The sequence below is a fragment of the Epinephelus moara genome, chromosome 18 (genome assembly GCF_006386435.1).
Source record: "Epinephelus moara isolate mb chromosome 18, YSFRI_EMoa_1.0, whole genome shotgun sequence".
Lineage (NCBI taxonomy): Eukaryota > Metazoa > Chordata > Actinopteri > Perciformes > Serranidae > Epinephelus > Epinephelus moara.
This window is the reverse complement of record NC_065523.1, coordinates 23,604,230-23,624,960: the sequence shown is the minus strand read 5'-3', so window position 1 is coordinate 23,624,960 and position 20,731 is coordinate 23,604,230. Positions and strand designations below refer to the sequence as shown.

Genomic DNA, 20,731 nt, shown 5'->3' with positions numbered 1-20,731 from the left:
ACCTATTAAAAGTACAAAGAAAAAGTTTGCAATTCTGAACGCACCCCCTGTGTGTCAACCAACCCCGGTCTCCCCCTACCATTTTAATTGGCTCATGGATTCATCCCAATATTAGCTCCGCCCACGTTCAATCTGAGCCCAGGTCCAATCAGGTGTGAGTGAAAACACCTGTGTGTCATGTTTTCTTAGATCATTCGTGTGTTTCAGGCAAAAAGAGAGGAATTTAATAATAACTTATATCACAACTATCTACCTGGCACAAGACCACAAAATACAGAATTTAGTTTTATTTCATTTCTCAGAACATTTTTCTGAATTTGGCTGGTGACATGACAGATTTTGGCTTTTGGATAAATGCCTTTAGTATTTCTAAAATTCTGACAACGTTCAGGTCGTTAAAATATCAGTGACAAAAAAACAAAACAAAACTTGAGGTACAAGAAAGCATGACTGTGTCTGGGAGTGTCCTGAGCGCGTCTCCAACCATCACAATGACCGCTGGAGGTCTCCCTCCAGAGAAACACAGACACAAGACTGAAATGCATTTATTGGTGTATCTAAATGGCTTTTACATCACCTACACTAGACTGACCATGCTCCACTCTTCAGCCACCCTCCACCTAAAAATGACAGCCTTCTCATTAGTCGCTTAGGGCGCGCTACTTTTGTTCCAAATCAACCCTGCGCGTCCCGGCGTCAATCTTTACTTTCGATGCGTGAGAGTTTGACGCGTGCAGCCACTGAGCAGAGCAGGCATCTGGGCTCCAACATTTACATGATGGCTTCGGATCAAGAGAAGAACAGGCAGCGTTTGAAGCAGCTGCTGGGGAAACCTGGGAATGGAAACTGTGCCGACTGCGGAGCTCCAGGTAGGCTTGGAGAGGAGTCACTGACAGATGGACGGAGGCATTTTAGTGACCCTTTCTTACTTAAATGTGTTTGTATACATTCTGTGACTACTGATTCCCGTGAGACAAGGTCGTTTAGTTTCTCTTGGACAGTCACGATGTAGCCTGGAAATATTTTAAAGCTGATAAAATGATTCTTTCACAGGAGCGCAGTGCATTTAAGATCTCTGAAAAAGACTAAATCCGCTTGTGTTCACATGCAAGGAATTCACCCACTATACTGTAGACACACAGCTAAAACAAAGTGAACATAACTAAATAATGTTTAATGATATATATATTGTTAACCTAAGTGTCTAAGGCCACAGTTGCTTGAAAAGTGCTCTGCAACATTTATTTATTAACTTCTACTGTCATTCCTATGTGGGCTATCTTTCTCAGATTTGTTTTTGTAGGTTAAAAAAGGTCAAATGTGTGTTCATCTAGTGGTTGATTTCCTTTTGCATGAGCACATGTGGTCACACACGCTGATGGTCACACCTTACACTTATCACATCTGCAGTTCAGTACATAGGCATACAAGAAGGGAAAGAGAAATACAAGCATACGGGTGTGGTTTATAAGGCTCTACTTCAGCCTGAGAGCAAGAAAGGTCCAGTTTGCTGAGTGAATTATTCCTCACTTGGCATTGCGTCTGGGTCAAAATGTAATATATTCAAGGTGTTGAAACATTGAAGCTCCTCTCTCTCATGTTTAGGATTAGTTTCACAATTGCTTGTCTATGAAATCTTAAAAAGATGAGAGAAAAACCCTGCACATAAAATATCCTGGATTCAAACAAAGACATTGTTAGTTTTGACAATGAAAAGCAGCAAATTCTCTCGTTTGGGAAGCTGCAACTGGAGAATATTTGGCTTCCCCCCCACCTGAAATTTTCCCTAAAAAAAAAGACTAAAATGACTTTATTATTATCAAAATAGTTGCAGGATATTTTATCTTTCAATTGATTAATCAGATATATTGATCTAAAGGTGCTTCATGCATTGATTCATTCTGGACTCTTACATTTTTCTTCCATGCCAAATGTGTTTGTACCCCGTGGCTGCTCGACTTAATATGCATCCTGTTGTCCTGCAGAGTGACTCGGTTGATTGTCTCAACTACAACAGGCCCACATAATGCAGAGACGATGGGGAGTGGCTAGCTACACATGAGCCTCTTGTCTCTTGTGCACAGATGTGTGCAGCTTTGTGATTATGCACAAGGAAGTAATACTTTCTTTTTTTGTTCTCATGCTTGTTTGTGCAGCGTGTATTCACTTTCTTCTTCATTAGCAATGGTTGAAGGGCAGCAGATAGAGAGCACTTGACACTGCCCCAGTTCTCGGTTACAACACAACCACCACCACGGCAGATGCCATCTCACCTTTCATTGATATGACTTATGATTCTCAAAATTAGATTTTGTAGTGTAGGAGGAGCTGTGTGTGTAGCCATTCACACATTTGCTGCAACTGTTGCCTGTTGTGTGTCTGTCCACAGACCTGATTTTAACTTGATTAGTGTGCTGTTTCTTGCGAAAGCAAAATAATCTGTCTTATTTACTCTTTCGGTAAAAAACCAAACATCCTGTGTATTTATTGTGAAATTGATAATTGTCATGCTGCACACTCTTTCCGCTCTCGTCACCCTTCAAAGGACTGCGTGAAGTTCTGACCTTCCTCTGAACTTCTTGAGAACATGGCAATATGTCATGAGTGCTGAAACACAAGTATGTCATCTTTTCAGTTTGTTTGCTTTATGTCAGAGGTCTTCCATATTTTGTTTTTTTGGGGCACAGAGGTGTGGGAGGTGGCAGTGACTAATGTAGGATAAAAAGTGTGAATGGTAGTGTGAATGTGGTGTGAGTGTGAATGGCACGTTGCCCACTGGTAATTGTATATGATACACTGTAGACAGGCCTGTGAATTTCCACTATTCATATTAATGTTCAGTAGTTGGAGCTGTAGTTTAAATGCATGCACAGACACATACACCCACCTGCCACCTTATCAGGTACACCTTGCTAGTACCAGGTTGGACCCCTTTTGCCTTCAGAACTGCCTTAATTCTTTGTGGCACAGATTCAACAAGGTGCTGGAAACATTCCTCAGAGATGTTGGTCCATATTGACATGATAGCATCACACAGTTGCTTCAGATGTCGGCTACACATCCATGATGTGAATCTCCCGTCCCACCACATCCCAAAGGTGCTCCATTGGATTGAGATCCGGTGACTGTGGAGGCCATTGGAGTACAGTGAACTCATTGTCATGTTGAGATGATTTGAGCTTTGTGGCATGGTGCGTTATCCTGCTGGAAGTAGCCATCAGAAGATGGGTACACTGTGGTCATAAAGGGATGGACACGGTCAGCAACAATACTCAGGTAGGCTGTGGTGTTTAAACCATGCTCAGTTGGTACTAAGAAAATCTCCCCCACACCATTACACCACCAGCAGCAGCCTGAACCGTTGATACAAGGCAGGATGGATCCATGCTTTCATGTTGTTTACACCAAATTCTGACCCTACCATCTGAATGTTGCAGCAGAAATCCAGACTCATCCGACCAGGCAACATTTGTCTAATCTTCTATTGTTCAAGTTTGGTGAGCCTGTACTGTAGCCTCAGTTTCCTGTTCTTAGTTGACAGGAGTGGCACCTGGTGTGGTTTTCTGCTGCTGTAGCCCGTCTGCTTCAAGGTTCAGCGTGTTGTTCGTTTTGGCTATGCATGCAGTATGTATTCCTAAGTATATTCATGTACCAGCCTGTGATAACAGGAAAGAATTTTGAAGATAGTTCATTACCATGTCTAATCCAGTGTCTCTGAGTTGCAGTAAATGTGGGCTGTTTATGTGTAAATACGGCATTAAGGGAGACATTTGGTTGTGTTTGTGTCTGTGGGCAGAAATAGCATCTATGAAACACTACCCTGCTGGGTGATTCAAGGTGAGCCATCTACTCTCTCACACACTGACTAAGACAAAGGAAACACCCAGTCTACCTTCACACAGACCTAAATACAATCCACATCTTGATTGACATACATTTCACCCAAACATTGAACATCTGAGCAACTGGGGGAAGGCTTATAATCACTCTGAGGATGTTGATTGAGTTGTTAAATCTAGATCATTTATACAAGCTCACTGCACTTTGGGTAACCTGCTTTGTGTACGGGATGAAGTGAACACACTTGGAAAATGTATTATTTTAGATGCAAAGACAAATGGCTCAGTGCTGAGGGATGTTCCTTTCATGTTCCTTTAAGTCCGTAAGTCATCACCCTGTCATACCCTGTGGTCAAATGTAATAAGTACATTTACTCTAGTACTGTACTTAAGTACAGATTTGAGGTACTTGTATTTTGCTTAAGCATTTTCTTTTCATGCAACTTTAAACTTCCACGTCACTACATCCCAGAGGTGAATACTGTACTTTGTGAATACTGTACTTCTCTGCAGGGCCTTGCTTGTAACAATATTTTTACAGTGTGGTATTAATAATTTCTCTCAAGTAAAGACTCTGAGTACTTCCTCAACCACTGGTCCTAACCCTTGTGTCAGATCTCTATCCATCATTCTGTTTTCTTCTTTGGCCAGGCAACAAAACTACATGCAATTATTAGGAATATTAATCCTTGTAAAAAAGACAAATATATATTTAAATAGATACATATGTAAATAGTTAGTTGCTTGTAATGTAGCAACCACTGTTTTGGTTGTATGTTGCTCACTATGCTTAATCTGCTTTAAAATGTAGCTGAGTCATCAGTGTCTGTTAGGAGGAAGTTTGGAAATGTTTCAGTGTGTGATCAGTTATTCTGAGGTTAAAGTGGTTTTTGTGTGCATCTGTGCTGTGTTGCAGATCCGGAGTGGGCATCCTACACCCTGGGAGTCTTCGTGTGTCTCAGCTGCTCGGGCCTTCATAGAAACATTGCTCAGATCAGCAAGGTGAAATCCATCCTGTTGGATCCCTGGAGCTCCGCTGAGGTGGAGGTACAGTAAGAACTCTACGTGAAGTGATTTTTTTTAATTCACACAAATCCTGAACAAAGTAGAAAGCCCTGTGTTTTGTAAGAGAAGAGCAACCATTGATTATAGCATGAAACTTGGCTTGAGGTAACATCTGCAGCCTGTGGCCTCGCCCTAACCCAGCACATCCTGCTCCACTGTGAGCATGACTGTCCGCCTGCCGCTCTGCCACTGCATCCCTGCTTGGAAGAATAAGACAAGTCATCAGACTCGACTCAGCGTGGCCTGAAAGGCATGAGCCAGCAGCTGGCAGATACAACCACTATCTTTGTGTGGGTGTGTGCTGAATCCTGGGACACTCTAAAACTCACTGTAAAAACAGGACGATTAATCAAGAATGAGGCGAAAAGAAAAATGTATTTTCATACATGTAGTCCAGTCAGATTATCCGTATCAGCTTTCCACTCTGTGTAAATGTGTGCGTCAAAAGGTTTGTGGTGTGTTTTGTCATTAGCTCTTCCTCTTCATGTCCCCCTTTGTCTGACTTTCTCTTTTGATTTGTGTGTGAATGGATGTGTGATCTGTAGTTTCCTAGCTGTGTGTGCTAATGCATGCTGAGCAGTGTCCTCTCTGTTAAATACAGAGACACACAAGAAGCAGCAGCACAGTCTCCCTCCAGGCATGGAGTCAGCCACACAAACACTGAGCTGCCTGCACCTCATTATATTTGAGTGTGTGTCAGCCAAATACACATACATGCGCTCACGGCCATTATGCCACAGAGCACACACTTATACACACAGATATCACTTACAAATATCAAATGCTTCTTTTCCTCCCCTCTGCAGTTCATGGACTCTGTGGGTAACAACGCTGCCAAGGCCAAATATGAAAAGATAGTTCCTGCCTTCTTCTACTGTCCTACACACAAAGACTGCATGTAAGTGATGTGTTTTTCTCTGCCCTCTGTAGTGTCTGCTCCAGATGGCACCTTTTAAGATCGCAGTTATTGTTCCGTATGCTGTAATATGAGAATTTGTGAAAAGGAAGTGGGCCCAATAGTGTTTCCTGTATTGTAAAAACAAAAGCCGAAAAGAAAATTAGATAAACGGTAAAACTAAGCGGTGCTGATCAAATATGAACCAAGATTCTGTTACTGCGTTGCTTATTTCTCACCTTAAATATGGCTCAGAAGTAGAGTGGGTCATCCACTAATCGGAAGATCGGCAGGTCGATCCCCAGCTCCTCCAGTTGGCATGTCAAGGTATCCTCTGGCAAGATACTGAACCCCAAATTGCTCCATCGGTGTGTACGTGCAAGTGAATGGTTACTGAGTAGCAGGTGGCACCTTGTACCGTAGTCTGAGTCACCAGTGTGTGAATGTGTGTGTGAACGGGTGAATATGACATGTAGTGTTAAAGTGCTTTGAGTGCTCAGAAGAGTAGAAAAGCTCTATACAAGTGCAGTCCATTTACCATTTATTTTAGGTTGCCAGTTGCAGTTTGAGGTCATTTGTTACCATTGGTCACCATATTGTGTCCTGTGGAAAAAAATGGCCAGGCTCGCATTGCGTCAACCACCAGCGGGAGCGTATATTGGTCTGGTGCGGCTCAGTGCATTTTGGTAGTTGTGGGTTTTCTACCTCTTAAAGGGACATTTCGGTTTATTTCAACCTGTCTCCTATCATCCTAAATTTAATTCAAGTGACTAGTGACATAAAAATAATAGTTAGCATGTTAGCCGTTAGCCTAGATACAGCNTACCTGTTGCGCCTCTCTCTCTCTCCTCCTCCGTTCTTCAATTTCACGAAGCTCTTCGTCAGTGTATTCTGCCTCAAATAAATAAGGGCGGCCATCAAACTCTGCAAAATCAAATTCCTCCTCCACAAAGTCGAAGTCTGGCAAAAAGTCAGCCATTACTCATAAAATAAATGAATGAACTTTTCAGGCTACTGTCCGGTTCTGCCTTCCAGCTGTTGCTGCTTGTTCTTGCAAGATTTCGGGCACGGTATGAGATCGCTGTTTGTTCTCGCAATATTTCGGCCACGCTTTGGAAAGCAGAGCTAAATGGCACCACACCAGTTTACATGTTGTTTTCTATATGTTCTCTGACATTTATCCTAACGATATGAGGCGGTCTTTGTGGAAAAAAAGCTTGTTTAGAGGACTAACTTTGCACTTGAAGGTTGCCCGTTCACTTACGTTTTAACAGGTCTGATGCTACGGCTGTATCTAGGCTAACGGCTAACTATTATTTTTATGTCACTAGTCACTTGAAACAAATTTAGGACGATAGGAGACAGGTTGAAATAAGCAAAAGCAAATGCCACAGCCCTTTTCCTCTGTTTGGTTTTTCTGGTCATTTAGCACCAGTTTCAGAAGTAATTTTTGTCTTCCTACTGCATAGATGGCCCAGTTTTATGAAAAGCCCATCCTTCCTGTGGTGAAATACTTCTCTAATAGGAGCAACAAGTGGTTTTGGTAGTCAGGTCAACTCCTGAGTGATAAGAGTGCCAAGTTCCTGTAGTTCGAACAGGAAGCAAAAGTTCAGTTCAAGAGTTTCTTCTTAACTATCCAGTGATATAAATGACAATAGAACTGTGAAGTTAATTTTCGAATAGACCTGCATTGTGTTTATGAGGGGTGATTGCACAAAGGAAAGGATGACTGGATAAAGAAGAGAGGGAGAAAGACAAATCAAAGAGCTGCGCAAGGCTTTTACATTTCATTTTGTGAAGCTGATTTGTTGAAGATGACATAGCTGATTAAGCGTGGTGAGTGTGCTGAAATGATGCGGTGTCTTGGTGAGCATGCAGCCCATTTGTTTACGCATGATGCTTTGTGAACGTTAAGGGTAATTATTGAGAGGGCAGAAAAACTCCAGTGAAACGAATTTAATCAAGATGGATATGAGATAATAGAAGAGCACGGGCCGTATAATTAGCATCGTGATAGATCGAGGACGAGGGAGACACAAGTGATAATTACGAGAAGATGAGCTGTATAATATTCGACTGCTTTTGTTCAGAGTTTGCATGAAATGTGGCTCGGAGCCTCGACACCCATGTAAGTTAATGAGATGATTCCAACAAATCAGCTCAAGCATGAAGTAAACATCAACCGGAGGCAGAGCTGAGTGTCTAACACCAACTGTTGTGCAGGCTCCTGCGGGAACAATGGATCCGAGCCAAGTACGAGAGGAAGGAGTTCCAGTGTGTGGAGAGGCAGGAGCCCTACTCGGCAGGTAAGAATGAAATGTGCCTCTGTACAGTTATGCATGCAAACACATTATGCTCCTTGCTTACCCAGGAAAGCAAGTAATTGTGTCTCGCACAGCACCACCTATTCAGCACTGAATGAATACTCAGCAGGGAAACTGCATCATCCATTTATCATTACAAGCATTCTTGGGTGAAAAGTGAAAGCGGAAAGGAAGGGAGGCCTCACCTCATACCCCACTTTGTGCTGCAGCTTAAAGGAACATTTCAATATTTTTAGGGAATGAGAAAAATGGTTACAGCATGCAACTACAGCTGAACCTGAAGTAGTTTTTTTTTTTCTGTTTATGTTTAAACAAATGAGTCACACAGGGTTAATAACTAAGCTTTAGAGGGAAACACCACCTCAGGTAAGAGTTCCAATATGTTATCTCCATGGCCCAGGAAAGTTCAATCACCAAGTTGCTGTGCGAAAACTCAACATTTCCTTATTTTGGTGCTTCACAATAAAAGTTTTTACACAACAAAATAACAGGAGACTTTTATTGTGAAGAATCTGTAGGAAATGAAATGTGCTATTACTGAATTAGTGGAACTTTGTCAGCAGTTTCTCTTCAATGATAATAGCAATGATTAAGGCAAGTCTAATAATAACGCAGGGAGGAAAGTGAAAGCAGAAACAGTCAGAGTGAGATGTTGATGAAGAGCCGCAAACGACAGGCTCGTACTGTACCTCTGCACGCATCGGTTTAAGTCTATATCTGGAGAACATGACCCTGGGTGCTCTCGGTTTCACCTATGACATTTTTCCTAATTCATCATCTTTGGAGCAGCTCCAGGCTTTATACCCTCTGACATCACATATTTGAGGTTTAGCTCTCTAGTTTTTGGATTTTTGGAGAGTTGTTCATGTTTAATTATATTTTTGGACTGTCTTAGACCAAAGAAATAACATGTATGGATTTTGAAAATAAGCATAGACAAGCTGTTTCCCTTTACTTCCACTCTTTATGTTAAGGTTGGCTAACCATGTCCCAACTCCAGCTTCCCACTTACTAGCACACAAAAAGGAGACTAATATCAGTCTTCTCATCTAAGCCCGCTAGCGAAAATTATTTTATGACCATGTGATGCACTAGCGTACAAATATTTATCTGCAGATAGAGAGACAACATTCTAGGGACAGGGGGTGTTACATTTAAAGCAGCACAAACTGTGGTGATGATCTTGTGAGAAACGTGTATCGATATCTGTCGGGGGTCAGTGTGTGTGTGAAGGTGCTATTTAGCCTGCTAATGGCATTACACAGTCAAAGGGTGTAATAATGAATAAGTCATCATGGCCCAGTAGGCACCGTGGCACACCGCTCATTTACATGGCCCAGCCCGATTAGCCTGCCAGTCAGACTTAGTGCTCATCGGTAGTTAGACAGATAGATGGCGTGTCAGCATGGCTTATGTTGCAGAGACAGCGAGGGCTGGTCATCAAGGGAGGAACGCCGCCCTTTGCTGTCCAACGTCGGCCTCTCCCTTGTTTTTCTTTCCTTATCCACACCCTCCTCTGTTTCTGCCAAGCCACTATTTGTCTCACCCTTTTCTTGTGGTCGTCTGCATCTGATCATTTTGTCATTGGCCTGAGCTTAATTCCTCACTAATGCGTATTGCGTAACCCTTATCTCTGTCTTTTGTGCTGAATCATGTGCCTGGGTGACTGTGTGTATGTGTGTGTGTGTGTGTGTCGCAGATGACAAATGTCTCTTGGCTAATCGCCTGGTGCAACCTCATTAAAAGAGACGAGGTGGCACCAACCTGACTGCTAATCAGACTCTGCTAATCAATAATGGATGTCCCCTCAAACTGAGTGGCAAAGACCGGGCCATTATGCTCTCATAACATTAGAATCTTATCTGTAATAATATGTCATAGAAATAAATTACGTTCTATTTCTATGTATTAGCAACAGTGTAGAGGCTAAGATACAAGGGATTGACCTTTGTCTGCAGTCCATGTAAAGCAAGTTAAAGTAGTTGAAATATTACTCAGCTGTAAGAAACAGTTACTATTCTACCTTTTTTATCTGTCAAGAATAACCTAGGAGATTTGTAAACCATTTACTGAATGTTTAAATACTGCATACAAATGCCAAACATGCAGCTTTAGATCTTTCTCACAGCAAAGTTAAATGGTTAAACACAGATGCAACATTAATCTCATTGAGGGGCCAGTTGCACCAACAGGGCCCAGCCTAGCCTTAAAGGGTCAGTGTGAAGAATTAAAGGGGATATACTGGCAGAAATATTCTATGTTCTAATTAGTGCATAATCACCCGAAATTAAGAATTGTGTTTATACCTTAGGCTGAGCTGTATATCTACATAGGAAGCAGATCTTCTTCCATGGAGTCTGCATTAGCCCGCATTAGCTTTCCTGCTAAAGTTTCCTTTTTATTTAGCTAATTTACAAACATGAACAAGGTAGCCAAAATGACCTGGCCCAGAATCAGCCCAAACTCGGCATGCTGGATGAAATTAGCCAGGCAGCATCTCGTTGCCTGACCAGGCTGAGACTTGGCATGAATGATGCCCCAGAATCAGGCCAAATCAGATGGCCCGAGTCCACCTGCCGACACTGCCACCCCTGGGCCGTTATCAGAAATGACCTGGCCCAGCATCGGCTCAAACTCAGCATGCTGGATGTAATAATCCGGTTGCCTGACACTTGGTATGAATGACGCCCCATTGTCAGTCCATGAGATGTAAGCCACAGCCAAGATGGTTTGGCGTGATCTGTGGAGCTCCACCTGCCAGCTGCTGTCAGTCAAACAGAAACAGGGCTCTCCTGTACATTTCCATTAACCTTCATATCTTGATGTCAGTGAAACTTCTTTTTCTCTTTCTCTGATCCTCCATAATAACGTTGCCATGAATAATAACTGGTTAGCTACACATTAGCAAGTCAGCAGGAGAATGTTAACAATGTATCATGTGCTGCTCGGCAATAGCCATAGTAATAATAATAATAATAATAATAAATTTTATTTGTATTGCACTTTATATTTTAGCAATCTCAAAGTGCTACAGAGCAGATAAAAAAAACAAACAAACCAAAAAACAGAAAAGCAATTGAAACAGTTAGAATTAATACAATTTAAAAAGAATTTTAAAAATGATTAGAAACGATAAATAGTTAAAAGGAGAACCTATAAAAGACATTTAGTAGAATGCTTTTGTGAAAAGATAGGTTTTTAGGTCTCGTTTAAAAACATCAGTAGTCTGTGGGGCCCTGAGGTGGTCAGGGAGGGCGTTCCACAGCCTCGGAGCAGCAGAGGAAAAGGCCCGGTCACCCATGGTGCGGAGCTTGGTTCTGGGGGCTTGGAGGGTGTTTGTGGTTGCAGAACGGAGGGTGCGTGAGGAGGTCTGGGGGGTGAGGAGTTCCTTGAGGTAAAGGGGGGCATGTCCGTGAATGCACTGGTGGGTGAGGAGGGAGACCTTGTACTCAATTCTGAGTGGGACAGGGAGCCAGTGAAGCGATTTCAGGATGGGGGTGATGTGATCGTGTTTGCGCACCCTCATCAGGATCCTGGCAGCGCTGTTCTGAATGTATTGCAGTCTCTGTATGCTCTTGCCAGAGATCCCGATGAGGAGTGCATTACAGTAGTCGAGCCTGGAGGAGACAAAGGCGTGGACGAGCTTCTCTGCATCTGCCAGGGTGAGTGTTGGACGGAGTTTGGCGATGTTCCTGAGGTGGTGGAATGAGGTCTTGCAGAGGTGTTTGATGTGGGTGTCAAAGGTGAGTTGAGAGTCCATTTTAACACCCAGGTTGGTGACAGATGTGGTAAGGGGGATGTTTTGGCCAGAGAAAGTGATACTGGTGATGGTGGAAGAACGGAGCTGATGTGGTGTGCCGACTAGGATGGCTTCCGTTTTGGAACTGTTTAGCTGTAGGAAGTTGAGCTTCATCCACGCCTCTATCTCCTCCAGGCAGGTGGTCAGTGTGGATGTTGGCAGGGGAGCATAGTTGCTGGGCATTCACGTTATTGGGCATGGCTAAGCGAGGGCATAGTTAAGACTGGGCTTAAAAGAATACTCCTCCAATACTTGACCAGTTGTTAATCCATTACACACCATGTGTTACCTTAAATTTGTGAAGGAAATTTTGTTTTTCTCACATGACTCCTCTGTGAACGGAGAATCCAAAAACAGAGAGAATCCCTCATGAATTGAAGTCATAGGGGACCACATTTAAGAACAGCAAAAGTATACTGAAACATTAATTTACAAACTCTCACACAACTCTTGCAGTATAATGCAAGTCTCATTTATCCAGTCGTATGCTCAGTACTTCCTGAACACATGCATTATTGCTAAAACATTACTATTTAAAAACACTTTCACCTACGAGTAGCATGCCTGGACATTCACATGCTTATGACCTGCACTTGAGCAGAGTTCAAATGCATGCACGTGCCCAGGTATGCTGCTTGGCCACGCATGAGGCTGTACTGATGTATTTTAAACTGTTGTGTTCCAGCTAATATGCATGTTTGGGAAGTACTGAGCATACGACTGGATAAATGAGACTGTAGTCATCTGCAGGAGTTGTGTAAGAGCTTGTAAAAGGATGCTTTGATATAGCTTTGCTGTTATTAAAGGCGGTCTTCTTACTTAATTTCAAGAAAAATGTTGGCTGTATTTGGATTCTCCATTCACTGTGGAGGCAGGTGAGGAAAATTAAGTTTTCTTAATGAATTCAAGATAACCTGGGGTGAGTAAATGTTGTACAAATGGTCATTTTGCAGGTGGAGTGTTCCTTTAAGTCTGGTTGGTGCACCTGATGTCAAGTCCATTCTTAAGACTGGCTTTGCAGTCCAGGCTTTGTAAAGACTAGTTGGTGCAACCTTCCTCAGGTGTTAGTTTGGGTAGGTGTCCAGTATTGTGCATGCTTGCTCACCAGCATGGCTCACTAAGATGTCCACATGTAACAGGGCCATCACTAAAGGACAGATCCACTGTTTTTCATTTTATTAAAATGTTATTTCAATCATTTCTAATCATACAGAGTACAACTTCAGACAGAGTTTTTCTCACTGGCTTTTGCACGGTCTAAGTGGAAAACAGGATGCTGTCAGTAAAGTCAGACATATGTTGCTCCATATGTTCTCCTGATAAAGCTGGTCACCAACTACGCCTTCTATCAGGTTACATTGCCTGTTTCCCTTTGTGACCTCTGAGCCGGAAACGGGAAGTTGTGCAACATAAAGTCAGTTAACCTGATAGAAGGCATGGTTTGTGGCCATTTTTTGGAAGAGCGTTTGAAACATGTTGCTGTTACTCCACACACACCCCTGCAGAAGTTATGGGTGGGACTTTCCCTTCAGGTTTATAGAGCCACAGTGTCAAGTTCACACACAAGTTTAAAGAACACAGCACAGTTCCTTTTAACCAGAGCCACATGCTACGTTCTCACAGGGTTACAGCTGAGCAGCCTCTTGCATTTTCATGAAGTAGTTTTAAGAAGCGCCTTCACTGTGAACTGAAAAGCTAAAATATAGCGTTTTAAAAAGGAAAAGAAAATCTCACTTTAAGGTAGACGAGATATAGTACTAGTACCCAAGTCTCATGACTGTCAAACTCTTCCTCTCTGTGTCTCTGTGTCTCTCCCTCTCTGTCAATGGCCTCTTGTGTTGTGCTGTGCAGAGGTTTAGAAGCATGTGGCTGTGTCTCTGCCACGGAGGAAGAATGGCGTCTTTTGTACACAAGTATTCTATATAACATTGCTGCTAGATTTCAGGCCAGGAGAAACGAGCAGAGATCTGTGGAGGACTTGAAGATAGACAGATGCTGCGGTCCAAAACTTGCTTTGCTCTCCCGAGTGTTTGCAAATCTTTGACACCCTGTTGTAACAGTGAATGAATTCTCTTATTCTGCTGTGCTGGTGTTATGTTGTGGACAGTCTGACGCTCCTCCTCCTCGCAGCAGTGGAGCAAAACTTTCTTGCTCATGAATAATTGATGAAGCCATTACTTTACCAGAAGTTTACTGCTGTGTGCAGCCCACACCAAGACAACTTTATTACTGTACAAAGAAGCAAAGGGAAGGGACGAAGGGAGGGATGGATGGTGCAGGCGGACCGGCAGACAAATATTAATTGTTTCAGCTCCATTTCCCCGAGGAAATGGACAATTTTACTGCTGCATTTTCCTATCAAAATGTCTCTCGCATGGCACTTTAGCTCATGCAGTACCAGCATTTGAATGACGCACTTTACTTTCAGTCCATATTCTTGCACAGGGGAAGTGGTTTATCAGTTGTTTCTAATGTAGTCTGCTATTTGGAGATTTCCATGTAATCAGAAGAAAACAGTTAAGCGCCATTTATGTGAGCCTGTGAGTTGGCACCACAGGAGATTATTATTAGTACATTTCTCATACTTTTTCTTTTATAAATACCACCCTCATCAGTTCTGATCTGTTCTTAATTGTATCCCTGTTTGTCGGTGTGTTTTAAATTGCATCAGTTCACCTCATATTACCTTTTAATTTTTATTTATTGTTGCTGCTTTGGGGTTTTTGTGTATATAAAGCACTTTTCAAGCTTTTTTTAAAGATATATAATGATGCTGATCGCCCTGGAAAGCTAACTACAACAAGACTACTATAAAGAAAAGCTGAAACAGTGGCAAATAAAAATAAGTATGCAGAACAGTTTTCACTTTTGATTACTGCAGTTTCACAGTGCTGTCAGACTGTGAAGAATGTCTAAAAGTAGGATCTGCGGCTGTGAAAACAAGTGCACTCAATTCTGACGACTCTAAATCAAGATTGTATTAGAAATCCAGTTCTGGGATATTTGTAGAGAAATAATTTTCTGTTGCTTATTGCTGATTTGTGCAAGTAAATTTGTATATATGTGTGTGTGTGTGTGTGTGTGTTGGCTGGGTGTGCATAGGGCAATGACGATGCATTTCTTCCTGTAGTGCCAGTTCTGTTGGCTCATGCTGAGTATGGGTAGAGAGGCCAGTGTCAGGAACAGACCCAGGAACAGAGCCAGCAAGATGTGGGTGTGTGTGCGCGTTTGTGAAGGGCATGTTTGATATGGCTTTATATAGAGGAGATTAAAAATGATGGAGCACATATATATTGACTCATTCCCACACTGCTGCCACTGATTAGATAGAAAAAAGTTCTGAAACACAAAGGTGTTTTAGCAGTTGTTAATCAAAAAGTGTGTGTGTGTGTGTGTGTGTGTGTGTGTGTGTGTGTGTGTGTGTGTGTGTGTGTGTGTGTGTGTGTGTGTGTGTGTTAGAGNCACACACACACACACACACACACACACACACACACACACACTCGCCAGTAGTACAGCTCTTCTTCAGTGGTTTCCACCAGCATTGTTTCTGGGTCAGTGTCTTGTGTAACATTACATGCTAAAAGACCTCTCAAGCTCTTGGTGACCACTGTTGCATAGGTAATGAACATACAGTAACTCAAAATGTTACTCGATGAGTCAGCACGAGGGAAGTTTTATAAAGACCAATATGTAAATGACTATTTGTGTATTTGCAGTTCCCCTCAGCTCTTAAGAACCTTCGAACCTTTCAGTTTGTTGGCCAGCAAGCTTGTCAAACGGCAGACAGACGAAGTTAGCAACTACCTGTTGAACCAACCTGATCTGCCTCCCAACTCGTCAAATTAAGATGCTTGGTCAGTGGCCCTCGGCATCAGTCACTGAGGCACCCTGTAGCAGTAGTATGAGATTCAATGGTCAACTACTGAGGTATAGAGAGCTAAAAAGTCTGCAAAGGATGAAGGTGAGGGGAAGTGGATGGGTCAAACAAACTCAAGACTTTGACCATGGAGACCGCTTTTTGTGTCCTGTGTGACACCAAAAGTTAATGGAGTGTGTTAGCATGTGTAGCATGCTATACTAGTGACATATGTGACGCTATGTCAGGTTAGCAATATACCTATTTTAAGCCAAACCATGATGATTTTTCTAAACCCAACTATGTACTTTTGTTGCCCTAACCTAAGGAAGTAAGTTTTTTTCCTTTATAACCCATGTTCTAAGTTTAAAAGAGACTGTCAGGATCTAACGAGCAGATTTTGCACATTTCCTGTTAAAGACAGGATGCATATGAGGGTAAATTGACGAGCAGTCCTGGAGCGGTCAAAACTGGTGCAGGAGAGGTACCTAGTGCATCCTATTTTGATGTGTAGGACCGCTGACAAAGCTTCGGTATTTGTTGATGGGAGTGAAATTGTCTTGGGTGAATGTAGTGAAATGTTTAGCAACTTATGAGCAAGATAATTTTCTCAGGAGTTTGAGATCAAAACTGAGCTAAAGCACAAGTAATAACTGGACGTACAATCTTTGAGTGGCCAGAAACATAAATGCACAAATGTTGCTCTGTGTCTGATGGATGTGTATATCCGCAACTTGCTGACAGGTTTGCCATCTCAACACAAGGTGATTAAGTGCTCCTTATAATTCTCTTCTGCGTGCATGTTCGTCTTAGAGTTTTGAGCTATTGTATATTAAAAGCCTGTTGTGTTCCCTCTGCTCTCTCTCTGTATTCCTGCTCCGTGTCAATGATACTTGACCCATGTGGCTCCCCTCCTGGCAGGCTACAGAGAGGGGTTTCTATGGAAACGAGGCCGAGACAACGGACAGTACCTCAGCCGAAAATTTATTCTGTCCGAACGGGAAGGTGTTTTGAAGTACTTCAACAAGCATGATGTGAGTGTTTCCCCCCACTTTCTCTCTTTTTCTTAATCCGTAAATGATGCGATCTCGGTGTTAAAACTGCCTTTGTTTACAAAAAAAAGGTAAACATCTGCATATTTTTCTATTATTTATCATCTATCTATCTGCTATTTCTTCTCCAGGAGAGCTGAGACTATACCTCTCTCCTCTAAAAATGTCTTTCCCTTCTGCAGGCCAGAGAGCCCAAAGCGATAATGAAGATCAATACCGTTAATGCCACTTTCCAGCCGACAAAAATAGGCATCGCCCACGGCCTGCAGGTCACCTATTTGAAGGACAACAGCACTAGGAATATCTTTGTTTACCACGAGGATGGAAAGGTGAGGTGCACTGCCTCTACTTGGTGTTGTGGGTGGGGGGACAAGCGCAGGAGTGTGTCTGAGGATGCAGGAAAAGGCATGTGTGTCCCTCTGGTGGAAATGGTTCGCCATTACAAGCTAGTGTGCCACTGAAGTTTACTTGTATAGTCCTTAATAATAGCTAAAGGCTTCACAAAACTTATACAGCATGAGGAATAATATTGTGAGAATATGCTACTTCTTCCAAATGGAGCACATCTCCTGTGGGTTTAGATCTTTTCAAAATGCCATTTAGAAAAGCCATTTAGTCTGGTAATGCGTGCTGTGTGGAGTGCTGGCGTAATTATGGACAATCAGGGCTGATGATGTGTGAGTGTGAGAGGATAATCTTGTAGTAAGAGGCTGTAACTGAACATCCTGATGTCTTGTCCTGAAGGAAATGGTGGACTGGTTCAACGCCATCAGAGCAGCTAGGTTTCATTACCTGCAGGTGGCTTTTCCTGGAGCTTCCAACTCTGATGTGAGTACACACACGCATGCACACAGTTTATACATACACAGTTTTGCATAATTTCTGTGGGGACACTGCTTCCTACAATTAGTAAAACAAAAAAAGTAGTTATCACAAAGGCCTATGTATTACTAGCAACATGGAGGCCTTGAAACAGAAACACACAATCAGTGACTAAGTATTTGCCTTTTGTTTGTTTAGTTGATGCCAAAGCTATCCAGGAACTACATAAAGGAGGGTTACATGGAGAAGACTGGTCCAAAGGTAATGCAATTTTCTTTTTTGTTTGTTTTGTTTTTCTGCAACACATTCTCACTCCCAACTCGTAAAGTACCGACGCTTGGTCAGAAAGACAGTGCATCTCAAGCCACCTGGTTCACTGTGTCACAGCGGTGAGTGAGCCCCAGTCCTCAGGCGTCAGGACTTCACTTGTCTACCCTCTTTGATGGAGAGGTTGAGGTTAGAGTCCCAGACTGTAGCTGTGCACAGTCTAGGTGACCTCTCACAAGAGTGATCCTGCCGACAATGCCAAGTTGTGGTGGCACTGTCTACTAGACAAAACACAGCGAGTCAGAAGCTTGCCTTTCTGTAAGTTTAATTCAGCATCTGCAGATGGACTCGCGACAGTCAAGAATGAGCCGAGTGCAAAGAGTGAGCCCTGAACACAGGAGATGTCAGATACTTACTGAGGTCGGGGATCTTTAGCTAGCATTGTCAGAGGGGTGACAAAGCAGTTTGGGTCATCTTATCTAGTTATGTCCTTGGACATCATGTAAAGCACTGACAAAGAGTAAATGTTATGTAAGGCACTTGTGCTCGTGATATCCTGATAAGACATAAAATGCAAGATTACTTCACATTCTTTCTGCTTTGTGGCACATAGCACAGAGGCTGAAAAGTTTCCATTAAGTGTTAAATGTTGCATAGATTTTACATAATTTCTATTAATATTGTTGATTACCTTTTCCATTAGATTCATAATTACCATGATAGACCCTATGCATCAAACTAGGTACCCCACTAGCGTCTTTTTTGGATGCTCAGGGAGGGCATGTCAGTTTCTGCTCATTACATGTGTACAGTCTTTCAAAAATAAACTTCCAATGTAGGCTTACTTCATTTTCAGGTTTAGGCAACAAAAGTACTTGATAAGTTTGAGAATAAAGATCATGGTTTGGGTTAAAATAAGTACATAACGTAATATATGTCACCTGATATACACCACATATGTCACATGACCTGCTATGTGACAGTTAAAATACTCAGCAGTGTGATGTTTGACCAATCCACCACCCTTCTCTCCCACCCTGCGTGGACTTTTTTGCTCTCTATACTACAGCAGTTGCTCTGATCTAATAATGACGTGACCCAGTGCGTCTCATACAGATGCTAAAGGGAGCCTCAGTGCTTCAGTTTCAGACCCCGAAGGCCACTGACCAAACATTGGCATTTGACAAGCTGGGAGTGAGAACCCTGTTTTCTGCAACATTTTTGCACATAGAATACTTCTACATATTTCCCTAACATATCAATCAGGTTGTGGAAAAGCTGTAACTGCAACCTGCAGAGCACGAACGTTATTTATTTGACATTTGTAGCTCCATGAAATGAGCTGCTGCCACAGTTTCTCTCCTGTTTCTGTCCCACAGCACACAGAGGGCTTCAAGAAGAGATGGTTTACGATGGATGACAGGAGGCTCATGTACTTCAAAGATCCACTGGTATTAAAACTGCACGTCGCGGGGAAGCTGCTGCAGATGTTGCTATGCCTTTTACTCTGTTCTGTATTTGTCTCTGGGTCTTGAAAATCGAAAATGTAGATAGTTTGTGTGCATGTTGTTGGGAAATTGGGATTAGCTCACACTGACAATTTGGTTTGTTGTGCTTTACATGCTAAGACAGCAAAAATTGCTTTGAAATATTACATGATTAGTCACAATCACTTAATTTAGAAGTGTGATTATTAAAATATGTGTTTCTCCCTTTGCCCCCAGGATGCCTATGCACGAGGTGAGGTGTTCATCGGCAGCAGGGAAAACAGCTACACTGTGCTTCCCGGCCTCCCCCCGAACATTCAGGGCTACCACTGGCAGTTTGGCATTACGATAGTGACCCCAGACAGGAAGTTTCTATTTGCGTGCGAGACTGAGGAGGATCAGAAAGACTGGATCGCTGCATTTCAAACAGTAATCAACAGACCAATGCTGCCTCAGGAGTACGCAGGTAAATTTAACACCATGTAAGTCAAGTCATGATTTAGCTCTTTTCAATTTCTGAGTCTGATTTATATTTGTTTCCATTCTCTCTGCAGTGGAGGCCTATTTTAAGCACAAACCATGACTGTCTTAGTGTTCGAAGGCCTGTTGGTGCAGGATGAGGAGCAGGGGGTGGAGCTGGAGAAGAGAAGGACCAGAGATATGTATGTTATCTTATAATGGAAGTCTTTATAAAGACTTAGGCCGAAGGTACACTTGCTTTTAACTATGCATTTGTGTGCGTATGATGGCTGCCTCAGGTATCCTGCATCCGTTTGGAGTGTTGGTTGTGCACATCCTCAGAAATTAACGCTACACATCTGCAACATACAATATGCACATGAATGGTAGGGGCAATGTGAGAAATATACCCATCATTGTCCTGACGTGCTTGATTTTAGGGCCTCACATGCCATCTACGAGTGCACCGCTGTCACTTTTTCTGCCATGTTAATTGTTTACATCATGCAAATCCATTTGTCCTATACAGTACAGTCTCTCTGATGTGCCCCCTAGTGGAATCCTCCAGTAACACGCGTAGTATATAGGCAGGTACGTCAACAAATCCATCCACGACTCAGCCGGTTGTCTACGCGAACATGTAGTTAAAAAGCAAGTATATCTCCAGCGTCAAGGGTGACAGACAAAAGACTTAAAGGGTGAGACGTTAGCATTCGCACAGTGACTCCTTTACCCGCCATTCTGCTCAACCTCACCTACATTACATGCCAGACCCATTCCTTAAGGAGTCCGAATCACTTCTAAGCTCATGAATGTTAGCCTAACTCTCTCATCTGTTACGTCATGTGACTTACATACTTGAA

At 42.6% G+C, this 20,731-nt stretch overlaps 1 protein-coding gene across 1 annotated transcript; it reads left to right on the top strand.

Annotated features, from left to right (window-relative positions):
- Nucleotides 1-535: 535 nt before the first annotated feature.
- LOC126405689 (arf-GAP with dual PH domain-containing protein 1-like) lies at nt 536-20,662 on the top strand. Its single transcript, XM_050069553.1, has 11 exons — nt 536-869; nt 4,756-4,886; nt 5,711-5,802; nt 8,023-8,105; nt 16,703-16,815; nt 17,016-17,162; nt 17,578-17,661; nt 17,854-17,916; nt 19,302-19,373; nt 19,647-19,875; nt 19,964-20,662. Exons 1-11 carry the CDS (start codon nt 713-715, stop codon nt 19,990-19,992), a joined length of 1,200 nt encoding a protein of 399 aa, XP_049925510.1. The 5' UTR covers nt 536-712; the 3' UTR covers nt 19,993-20,662.
- Nucleotides 20,663-20,731: the final 69 nt, after the last annotated feature.

Bases quoted from the DNA above. Each gene is read 5' to 3' on its own strand.
- LOC126405689 (XM_050069553.1), top strand. From the start codon at position 713: ATGCGTGAGAGTTTGACGCGTGCAGCCACTGAGCAGAGCAGGCATCTG. The intron at 5,803-8,022 runs GTAAGTGATGTG...ACTGTTGTGCAG, and splicing joins CCTACACACAAAGACTGCAT to GCTCCTGCGGGAACAATGGA. The intron at 17,917-19,301 runs GTAATGCAATTT...TCTGTCCCACAG, and splicing joins TGGAGAAGACTGGTCCAAAG to CACACAGAGGGCTTCAAGAA.